At 40.9% G+C, this 12149-nt stretch overlaps 1 protein-coding gene across 6 annotated transcripts in view; it reads right to left on the bottom strand.

The window, feature by feature from the left end:
* Nucleotides 1–12149, bottom strand: part of LOC125451551 (E3 ubiquitin-protein ligase RNF19A) — a 266550-nt gene that overhangs the window by 241984 nt on the left and 12417 nt on the right. For 4 of the 6 annotated variants that reach the window (XM_048528760.2, XM_048528762.2, XM_048528759.2 and 1 more), the window contains 2 exons: nt 7537–7654; nt 1067–1131 (listed from right to left, as the gene is read on the bottom strand). In XM_048528760.2, coding sequence (XP_048384717.1) covers nt 1067–1131; nt 7537–7654 — 183 coding nt within the window. The remainder of the gene's footprint in view (nt 1–1066; nt 1132–7536; nt 7655–12149) is intronic. The other 2 variants (XM_048528764.2, XM_048528763.2) reach the window with 1 other exon arrangement.

Below are 12149 nucleotides of genomic sequence, written 5' to 3'. Positions count from 1 at the left end.
ACATTACACAGTAATCCAACCAAGGTCTTACAAGTGTCTTGCACAAATTCAACATCACCTCCCTTCTCTTATACTATATGTCCCCATTAATAAAGCCAAGAACAATGTATGAGAACAAGGTGTAGAGCTGATGAACACAGCAAGCCAAGCAGCATCAGAGCAGCAGGAAGGCTGACATTTTGGACCTAGAAATATCTGCTGTTCTCATCCAGCTCTACACTTTTTTTAAAATCTCAGATCCTCCAGCATCTACGGTTCCTACTTTCTCAAGAACAAAGTATGCATTTTTCCCTACTCTCTCCACCTGTCTCACCACCTTCAACAATTTGTGAATGTATATACCTAGGTCTCTCTGCTCCTGCACCCTCTTTAGAATTGTACCCCCATTTTGTTTTGACTTTCAATATTCTTCTGACTAAAGTGCATCGCTTCATGCTTCTCTGCATGAATTTCATCTATCACCCCTCTGCCCAGTCCTGGTTTTGTCTATTTGGATGTTCCACATTATTCTACTTACAGTATACAATTCTTCCAAATTTAGAGTCATCTGCAATCCTTGAAATTGTCCCCTGTGCATGATAAGATCTGGGTCATTAAAATATATCAGTAAAAGCAAGAGTCCCCATACCGATCCATGGGGAGCTCCACTCCCAATCTAAAGCCCAAATAATATCCAGTAAGCATTGCACTGTTTTCTATCATGGATACAAATTTGATTCAACGTTGCTACTGTCCCTTTTATACAAGTTTCCTCATAAGTCTGTTCTGACACTCTGTATCAAATATCTTCTGCAGATGCCTTTTATATATCACATCAAAAGCATTACCCTCATCAACTCTTTCTGTTGCTCTTCAAAAAGTACTTCCCATTTAAAAATCCATGCTGACTCTTTCTAAATCAATACAATTTCTTTTTTCCATGTGACTACTGATTCTATCCTGAAAAATTGTTTCCAAGGGTTTCCTGACCACCAGAGTTAAACAATTAATAAGTGTCTTCCTCACTGTATTTTTTTCCATTTTACAATGTTAATTCAGGACTAGGAAAGTTGAAATTATTTCCTACCTGTTGTGCATTTCTTAGTAAAGTGGTGAATATTTCACTGACAGATATAACAGGATCCTCTCCAACTGTAAAAGCAAGAACATGAAAAATTAGCCATTGCTTTGTTTCTTTACAATCATGATAGCAAATCAAGAGTTGACAAAAGAACATTACGGACTCCTGTACAGGAGATTTAGTAAATAAGGACTAAACAACAAAACTATATTCCTTTATAAGATGACAAGGTTCTTTCAGCAACCAAAAGCAAACCTGCACAGTAAGGAGGGAACTGTTCATTTCAACTTAGTGTCAGGTGGTAAACACACTCCAAAGTCTCTCCATCCAAATGATCCAAACCCCTCCGTCTCTGATCCTGTGGGTGATAACACGGGGGTAATGAATCCAGCTGACTGCACCAAAACTTGTCCCATCCCCACTCTCATTGTGGAACCACCACCCAGAGGAGAGTGAGGACTCATTGGTGAGCACTGGGATAACGTAAAGTCAGTCAGCCTCCAGCAAGGTTACGGACTCCTAGTGGACCCCACCAAGCTTCTCCTCATCCCAACTGACGAATTCCAGGACTTCTCATCAATGGTGGCAGGGAGCCACAACTCAGGTTCTAGAGCTTGTCAGTCTTCCGGGATGGGAGGCATACAGTGTGCTTCCTGCAGAAAACAAAAACACCGCCCTAGGAGACAAAGCTACTTGGCCCCTGGAGTGGTAGGGTGGAGTCTACACTGAGTAGGGTAGCTATCTTGTTAGCCTCATATTTTTGAACAGAGAAATGGGGTGGGGGGATAAAGAAGCTGGTGCCAGGCCATTTGTTTCACCTGACAGTCCAACTGCGAAGGTCGGGGGCTGAGGGTTATTTTGCATTGTCAGTGTCTACACTCCTCTGGTCCGAATGAGGCGAGCAAACTTCTTTGAAAAAAAGTGTCCATTCATCTTGCCTCCCCTCTTGATGTTTCTCTTACCACTTTCCATGGACCCAATCTAGCAGTTATGTCCTCGAGGACTTGATCTGTAGTGCTGCTGCTGAGCCACTCTAGGTGGTAGACATTGAAATTCTCCACCCACCATACATTTTACACCCTTGCCACCCTCTGCTTCTTCTAATTGTCGCTCAACATGGAGGAATACTGATTCATCAGCTGAGAGGGGATGGATATCATAGACCTGCTGCTCAGAAATCTGAAAAATGCCAAAGATCCTGGGTTTGAGTGTCTGTCAAAAGGGAAGGCTTTGGTCATGGTTGTGACCAGAGTCAGGCATGTGCTAGGCTGGGTTGGATATTGCTGCAGGAATCGGCAAAAACAGCTTGGCAGCAGACATCCAGCTTTCAGCCAATGCCATCTGTCACCTACAAAAAGTGGTGCTTGTACCAAAATCATGCACCAGTTGGAGGATGCTTACATTTTCAGACTGTGTCCACTCCTGCTAGGACGGAATTTCACATTGGCCCCAAAAAAGGTCCTGAAATTGCCTCAGGAACCCACACTCCACAACTTGAGCCTCTGCATGCCAATCATCTGTATCCTTCCACCTGGTACAGTGGCACTTATTGTGCAGCAGCAGCCCATACACCATCCACTTTGACTCCTCCATTTGCTGCCCGGATCCCCCTTGGTGTGCTTTTGTACCACTGAGCAGCGGGAATCCCTAGCGGAGGACTCTCTAAGCAGGTGTTCATCCACTTTCCGCTGGGAACCTGGGCTGGAGGCTGTTGCACACTGCACTCCCACGTAACCACAGGTTGTAGTGATTCACAAGACTCACAGCCCGACTGTTTATTCTGCAGTGGAGTCCATGATTCAGTATGCATTAGTTGTGGGTAGTTGCAATCCATTTTTGTTATAGTTATTTGAATAATCTTTTGTTGTGCTTCAGACTCACAGTCCTGACCTTGGACATCCAGCACAGAGGGTTGTGGACAAATCAGGGAAGTTCCTCACATGTCTGCTCTTGGATCTGGCCATTACTAAGTCCAGGCAGTGGGCTGTGGATTGCTCACAACTGCCAACTGTATGTCAGTCTTCCACAGATACATTTGTGCCTGGGTGTCAGACCCTGAGAGAGCATGTAGTGTCCACCAATGTTCTCAATACCTTTAGAAAGAGGCAGACACCGCAGTGTGTTATGTTCACCTCACCCCCCCGCCCCAAACTCCATTTTGATTTAGCTCCTCATTCTCTCCCAACATTTCCCTCACCTTTGGTGATCTGCAACGCCCTTAATGGGCTTTGCTTGTAAATCGAATCAGTTGGAGACACTGGGTGGTGGTTATTTGAAAAATACCACAGGTGATTTGGTGATGGAAAAGTCCATTCAGTTTTGCGCAAGAACGCCTCTGGATATATATTTTTTAAAAATGCATAGGAGGTTTAGGACTCGTGTTGCAGTATTAGCACCTCTACTTCTGAGCCAGAAGGCTTGGGTTCAGGTATCACTGGTTCCAGAAGTGTGTCATAACTTCTCTGGATGGTGTGACTTTTTCTTTAAAAAAAAAGCATAGGAGCTTTAAATCCAAAACACCTATTCGTTGTAATCATTAGTCTAATCCTTTTTCCAATTCTTCCAGGTTGCATGCTATATCTTCAATTTAAATTTTAAAAAATCCTTTTGTGGGATGTGGATGTCACTGCCAAGGCCATCAAACATTGCCCAACCCTAATTGTCACAACCGAGTAATTTGCTAGGTCATTTCAGAGGGCAGTTGACAATCACGCAGCCATGGACCATATAGGCCAGACCAGGAGTTTGTGAACAAGAGGTTTTTCTTTCAGATAAATAACAACCCAAGATAGTTTCATAAACGCCATTACTGGGCTCTTCGTTCAATTTCAGGCTTATCAATTAAATTTGTTAATTAAGGTTACATTTAAATTCCACAGCTGCCATGACAGGATTTGTATGCACATCCCCTCGGCATGAGTGTGCCTGGATCACTAATCCAGTGACATTATCACTACATCACCTCTAAACAATATCTATTTTAAAAGCAATAATACTAAAGCTTTTATTGTCCAAACATTAAAAAAACTCAAAAAAAGACTGATCATTAACACTGAAAATTAGCAAAGCAAGAAGGTCTGTTCATGGCAAAAACTGCACTAATAAAACCTCTTCCTCCCTGCTGGGTCTCATAAGTATGAGAATTTAACTTCTAAATAAAACTAACAGACTTTCATTTTTGCATTTTAAAGTTAATGTTCAGCTCTTATGCCCACTAATGCCACTTTTCACATTTGCATACCTGTTAAATAGCAACATGACAAAGTGGAGCAAGAGTCGGCCATTTGGTCCATTGAACCTGCTCCAACATTTAACTCCATCTTCGGTCTCCATTTCCTTTGGTATCATTAATATTTAGAAATATATCAACCTCAGTCATGAACATATATGATTGCTGAGCCTGAAACTAGGGAGCTTCAATGATTCACCACCCTCTGGATGAATAACTTCCTCCTCAGTCCCACAATAGCCCACTTCTTATTCTGAGATGGTGCAACTTGGTTCTAGACTCCACAGGCACCTGTAAATCTTTCTAACATCTTCCCTACATCTACCCTGCTGATCCTTAAAAATATTTTGTATGTTTCAATTTGATCACTTCTCATTCTTTTAAATGGTATGGGATGTAGGCCTAAGCTCCTCAAAAGGAGGATCATCCTAGGAATCAGTTTGGTGAAGTTGCATTACACTCCACCAACGGCTACCATGCCTTTCCTTAGGTAGGGAGGACATATTAGTACATTACACAGCACACCAATACATCATTTAGTCCAGTTGGCCTTTGGCAGAATTTGTTTCACAAACATATTTCTGTCTTATTTTCTCCAAGTCCAGCAATATAGTCTTCATTACATTCTCTCTCACGGAATTATCTATCTTCCCTTTAAAACATATCTATTCCAGTTGCCTCAAGTTCTCCAAGTTGTAGGAGTTAGAATTCTTACCATGCTGAAAATAAGTTTAAACTTAACAACTACTCTATAATTAACACCAGCTTTTCTTTTATCTGCACTGATGATTTTGTCAACCGGCATCCCTACTTCTAATGATTTGTGTCTCTGTGCTCTCCAACACTTTGCATCTTTACCCTACTCGGATACTTATTTTCCAGAGGTTACGTAACTCCTATTCCACCTCATACTGACCTCTTAGAATATAATTGTCATTTACATAGTCAGAGAGTTTGTTAAATGTTTCTCTCTTATATCACATCTTTCATTTTATATTTCAGCTGAGACAAGTGCATATCAATTTTGTGATTACAACATTAAACTTGCCTTGCTAGCCATCTTCTGAACATTTTAAGTGTTTGCATATAATGAGTAGTAAGCACCTGCACGAAGTCATGACACTGCAGCAGACTTTATTAACCTAGCAATGAAATTTTGGGTGCCAAAGGGTATTTATCTCAAGTTACAGATTCTTCAAAAGACAATGATGACTTTTAGCCTGATTTTAACCCAAGGTGAGAATTGAGAATGAGGAAATGGATTGATTGATCCACACTCTCTCCTACACCGAGAGTGTGAAGCATGGATGTATCAAGTTCTAGGTTCCATTCAAATAGAGCCAAATCACTGAGCATCCAATTGCAGAAGTTCAGTCAATGCTGGCAGGAGCCGGTGAACATCAGAGACTCAAATGAATAGACTCCATGGAGGTTAGTGGTAAGAGTTGCCAATTTGGGTGGTCCAAAAGATTCCTTTGAAGCACTTCTGCCCTTCTCTTCCCCATTCTGGTTTACCAAGAAACGTCTCAGAATTTATTTTGCATCTTAGCCTCTTCTGGCCCATCTGCTGCCTCCCACCAGGTTTCTCTGACCATGGCACCTTACATGCTTTCAAATTTCTGCAATTAAAATTGTGCTCTGGTGCCAACTATACAACTACACAGTGGCTTCAGTGTGTTAAAGAACCCTGAATTCAGCTGCAACAGCAGCTTGTATGCAACTACCCCACACCTTCCTACTGTTTATTGCTGATCCACATTATCTTTTTGACAAGTTATGCAATCCCTCATGTCAAGCAGCCAGGGTTATACATGTCGTTACACGTTATTATTATATATTATGTTTGCTGATTCTCATACAAATGTCACAGTTGCAAACTTTATGATGAAGTTATTATCTTTAACAGTCAAGCCATTCAAAATGAAGTAGCTTTATAAAAACTAGACACATACACTCTGTCAGCTTTAGCACTTTCTGAATTTCACAGGCTCACTAACACTTAGCACCAATTAGAGGTGATTGCATGCAGTGGGACCAATAATTTGACATGATGTTGTTCTATATTCAAAGACCTCATGAGTGGAGATAGATTATAGCATGGTTTTGCTCCTTTAACTGTTTACCTTCTTGACATGACAGTGAAATGGAAATGGAAATGGAAGCGTATAAAACGTAGCAGTGGTCAGTAAAATGTACTGAAGGGGCAGGAACTTGTTCATACACTGCTGTTTACATTGATGCCTCTGAAGCAAAGAGCATCAGTTGCCTAAGCAAAGCATTCTTCAATTAAGTCATTGCCTACTGCCAGAAAAAAAAGAGACATAAATCTGCACAAGACCAGGATCTACACTTCACAAAAAAATTTCTCTCAGAAATTCCAAAACGTTTCCATCTCAGAACTGAAGAAGATTAATTTCTGTCTTTGTCTGGCTTTATTTTGCTCTGTATAAACTATCAATAAATACAGATTTGTTGTTCAACTTCCAGTACGTTTATAGTCATTGCAGAACTTTCCAGTGATGGGATGATCTACACAATTTTGTTTAACTAGCTACCCTTTACTAAACATGTAAGTGAGAAAATGGAATGTTGTTATAATCCTGCACTGTTCCTCCCCATTATTCAACACAAATGACATACAAGCTCCAGCTCAGACTTACACATGGAAACTGCCTTAGTGCTGCAAACATGGATACATCAGGACAGGGCCAAATAGAGGTGCATTATAAAAGGAAAAGTCTGAATGGCTGCATAGAGAAACTTAGTACAGGCTTTCATGATTCTACCTCATGTGCTGCTATTATAGAGAGAGTTGTTGCTCATCAAATGACACCCACTCAATGAAAACCATTGGTACAAGACTAACCTGAAAGTGGCTTCAGTTTGTGAGTAATTTTGACTTTTTTAAAAAATTTAAACAAGGGTATTGAAATATTTCACTGACTTTTGAAATTGCCGAAACTCTCCTGCTCCCTTTTCGATGGAGAATTTTTCACAGGGAACAAATGAAGAGAAAGAAATGATCTGACTAGGATCCGGGGCTAGGGAAATGAAGGAATAAAATGCTCTCCTAGTCCAACATTCACATGCAATCATGTCCCTACATACTTCAGGGTGTCAGGATTAGAAGCTGGAATGACAGCTATTTCTCCTCCTCTCATTCCAAAAAAATCACGTACTTATCTGAGCCCAAGGGTCACTCGTACAAGTGAATTAGGTGGTCTAATGAAGATCAAACTCAGTTCACCTTTCTGAAGATACTGCTGTAACTGAAGTCTTCTTTCTTCAGCTGCAGACTCAGTTTGCACAAGATAACTCTTAGGTGGAAAATGTGGCACAAGATTGCTCCCAAAATAACGCCTCAACTAAAAGAAATCAAATATTACTTCATTAAACCAGGTACCAATGTATACAAAAACTTACACAATGTAAAAATAAGAGGACTTGCATTAATGTTGTGCATCATTACAAAAGAAATCATAAAATCTGAGCCATTGTCTTGAAAGTCAAACTCTATAAAAGCAACATCCCATTTAAGTAAAACATACCAAATTTGATTTTTCGGCCGCAAGAAATTCTTGTTCCTGAGCTGAACAGAAAGTTGTGGAACCTAACCATTTCACCACGGCTCAACTGTGGCAAGTTCGCCTCTGATTGCGAGCATTGTGAGCTCAAGTCTCACTCCAGGACCTCGAGGACAGAATAGAAGCTGACATTCCCAGTCGAAAACCAAGGGAGGGTCTCAATCAGATCAACTCATGCTAGTGGTTAAATCAAGGTCCCACTGTATAAAAGATGCTGTTGCACTACTTCAGAGAAGGAGAGGAGTGATCTCCCCTGGTGCCTTGCTAGTTCAGCTATAACATTTGCATCACCTGAGGACAACTGAATCATGAAAGACTGCACTGAACTGTAAATACAGGTTTCACTGCCCTACTCTGCCACTCATAGCACAACAGGTTTTCCTTGTAATGGAATCTAATGGTTTGACATAAATTTATATTCAGATTACTTTTTGTATTGCTTTGGTTCAAATTGGATTTCGTAAATCCCAATTGGAGAAATGTTCAACAAATTGATACAAATGAACGAGTAAAAGCATACGGTAAAGTTGCCATAGTCCTACTGGCCAATGGGTGTTGCTCTCTCATTAGAGGGGAGGAGATGACTGGTGGTTTAACCTGATGGTCACCACACCGCGGATGAGGGGAAGAGGTTGAGGAGTGTCTTTCATAGTTACTTCAGCTGTCATGGGAATTGAACCAGCATGATTGTCATCATTCTGCATTGTAAACCAGCCAGCTGAGCTAACCAGACCCCATCTTCACTTTTCAAGATAATAAAGTGTGAAGCTGGATGAACACAGGAGGCCAAGCAGCATCTCAGGAGCACAAAAGCTGACGTTTTGGGCCTAGGCCCTTCATCAGGTCTAGGCCTGAAATGTCAACTTTTGTGCTCCTGAGATGCTGCTTGGCCTGCTGCGTTCATCCAGCTTCACATTTTATTATCTTGGATTCTCCAGCATCTGCAGTTCCCATTATCACTTCATTTTTCAAGGTGTTTGTTTAATGAATGTACTGGATCTCCCAGAATCTGGCAAAGGCCTGGTCAAAGGCTAAGGTTAGGGAAGTATCACCTGTATTTCTTGTTTCAACAGTGACCCAATTTCTGCCTGCAGTTTTTGTGGACTGCACAAATAGTCTCATGAATTGAGAGGCAAGCAATTTAAAATTGCAGCTAGCAACGACAGAACTACAGATCTGACCAGTCTCTTGTACACACTTCTCCAAGGATTGAAAATTAATTCCAAAAGTACAGACTCCCAATGTATCAGCACAATTGAGAAGCAGAGAATGCAATCAACGATGCAGTTAGAGAAGGAGAGCACAAAAGATATCTTCCATCACAATTTATCCATTTCTGGACAAGAACATGATTTTATATGAATACTTCTAAAGTAATTTTCATAGAATCATAGAATCCCTAGTGTGGAAGCAGGCCATTCAGCCCAACAAGTCCACACCAACCCTCACAGCATCTGTCCCAGACCCATTCCTGTATAACCCACCTAATCTACACATCCCCGAACACTACGGGCAATTTAGCATGGCCAATCCACCCAGCCTGCACGTTTGGACTGTGGGAGGAAACCCACACAGACACAGGGAGAATGTGCAAACTCCACACAGACAGTCACCGAGGCTGGAATCAAACCCGGGCTCCTGGCACTGAGAGACAGTGGTGCTAAGCACTGAGCCATTGTGCCACCCTCTAATTTTGTGGTTTTAGATCTGCAAATTAAACTTTGCGGGTCTAAACTTTAAATAAGCATCAAGAGAATGTCAATTTACACCACACAACCCAGTAATAAACTGGCGATATGTGAACTTAACAGGAACAAAGTACCTTTTGGTTCAGACAGCCAGGTCTCAGATTGAAATGCCACAATTGATTGCAACATACTAATAGAGGGAATAAAAGAGTGCATCTATATTTATCCACTACTGTAAGTATGTGTGTAATTTTCTTTCATTGGAGGACAAGTATGCATTGCCACCCCTAACTGTTCTTGAACTGAGTGGCTTGCTCAGACATTGCAGGAGGGTAGTTAAGAATCAACCACATTGCTGTGGGTCTAGAGTTACATGCGTGCCAGACCAGGTAAGAACAGTAAATTTCCTTCCCTAAAGGACATATGTATGACAACAGCACTGTGTGTGCTTGCAAGCTGCATTCTCTCTAATTTTGATCAGAAAATGCTGTATGGTAAAATGTTCCACATGCTGATCACTGGATTAATGGACCTGGATCGTCTCTGCAGCTACGGCCATGCAGCTTAGCGTGAACATTGCCTGTCTCCCCTAATACTGGCCCTGTACGTCATTTGTTCATTTATTTCTATATAAAGAAGGGCCTCTTGGGCAAAGTATCTTTGTAGTTACAGTGCAACAACATGAGGTGGTGGTGGGTGGATAGTAAAATGACAGGGGAAGAGGAAAGCATTGCCATCACCCCCTACATCCCATCAGTGGAAAAATACATTGGGTGGAGAAATAAATGATAGGCCAAGGAGGTCCAAATTTACCCCATGCTAAATTCCTTTTCCTCACCAAGAATAGTCAGGGTACAACATCTGGCCTGGCTGAATGGGGGTTGGGGTGGAGACAATAATCAGACTTTTACAGTCCTGACCAATATTCAGTGATCACTGCTGACAAACACATTACAGTCAGGATACTTTCTGTGGGTCAGTGACCCACTAACATCTGCCAAGCCAAATGTCAGCACTCAAAATTGGCCAGCAGGAAATGTCAAGCTGGGTCCCAGTCCCAGTTGAAAACAAACCGCTTGGCTAAGATGGATCAACAACCATGAAACTATACTTCAGCATAAGCTGCTGACCTCATGACAGACGTGAGCAATCTGACTAAAGGAAGGACAGAATACCGCCTTTGTGTAAACTCAGCTGTGTGCTTAAAGGGAGCGTCACTGTAAGATTGATAAAATCTACATTTTCATGAATCTTCTCTGAAACCATAACAGAAATAACATTATAAATATTTCCTTGTTATTAAAAGGCTTTCTTCCCGTCATCATTTCAACATCCAGTTCCACGTTGGGCTGGTCAGGAAGTGTGTCCTTTCTGTACAGTGATCTTAGAAGCGTCACTGTGTCCGTTGCAATTACCAGGACATCACCTGTTTCAACATCAAGTAGTTAGAAACATATAAAAGTACATAGTCTTTGGGGACTATTTCATTTTTTTGAAGCATAATACTTTTGGAAATCAACATTATAATAGGAGTGCCCCAGAATACTCACTAGGCACTTGGAGCCTGGTAGATCATTTGTTGTTTGGCATGGGAGGTTAAAAAAGAAAATACAAGATCAAATCAAGCACACCAGCCAGTAAATAGCTACAGGCATCACACAACCAAATATTTACAGCAGGTAGAATTACACTGCATTTTAGATTACATCATGTACTATTTAAGGTGAGGACAAACAATACAATCATTGAGCATCTGTTCTACAATATTCCTTTACATTGTCAAATCAAATAAATTCCCCAAGTGCACAAAACACACATTTCAATAAAAGGGCAAACCATTTGCTTAACTCAAAAGATTCTTTCATCTCATGTATTTGCACCCTTAGTCAACTTTGCAAACCGAAGCTCATTAACATTGATATTTGGCAAAATTGACAAACCAAGATCACTGAAGAGGCAAGTGGTTCCCCTCCCCCATATCCATTTAAATGCATGCTTGGACGGCTAATCTCAACTTTCTAATTTACTGCAACAAACCACCAGTACAGTGAAATATCCCAAACAGCTTCACGATACCATTTTCAAAACAAATCTGATAGTCATAAAAGGGGATGTTGGGATAGATGGCAATAATGTTGGTCAGAGAAGCACAGTATCTTAAAAAAGTGACAAAGTTGAATAAGTGGAGATACTTAACAGGTGTGTAATCAAAATCAGGGATTAGCAAAAGAGTGGATTGGAGTGCAGATATTGCACATGACATCAAATATATAGCAAGCAATCACTGACAGAAAGCCTGCTGAGGTTAACACCTTCCACAATCGGTTAATCTGTTCAGGATATCAAATATTGTTAACAGACAGATTGCTTATCTTCAGACATGTGTATATGTATATTTTATATTTTGTCACATGACAATCTAGCTTGACTAATGTTACAGCAGTTCACAATTTTAACCTGTAACTCAGGAAAAGGCGGCAATAATTTAATTATCAAACCATTACATTTAGTTACTAGCATTCTCATGGCATTTATTTTTTTAAATTTACGATATATCCGCTCTTTTCAAAGGGATATTATCACATTAA

This window comes from Stegostoma tigrinum, chromosome 5 (genome assembly GCF_030684315.1).
Source record: "Stegostoma tigrinum isolate sSteTig4 chromosome 5, sSteTig4.hap1, whole genome shotgun sequence".
Taxonomy (NCBI): domain Eukaryota; kingdom Metazoa; phylum Chordata; class Chondrichthyes; order Orectolobiformes; family Stegostomatidae; genus Stegostoma; species Stegostoma tigrinum.
The sequence above is the reverse complement of the archived record's forward strand: the minus strand, read 5'-3'. Positions and strand labels throughout refer to the sequence as shown.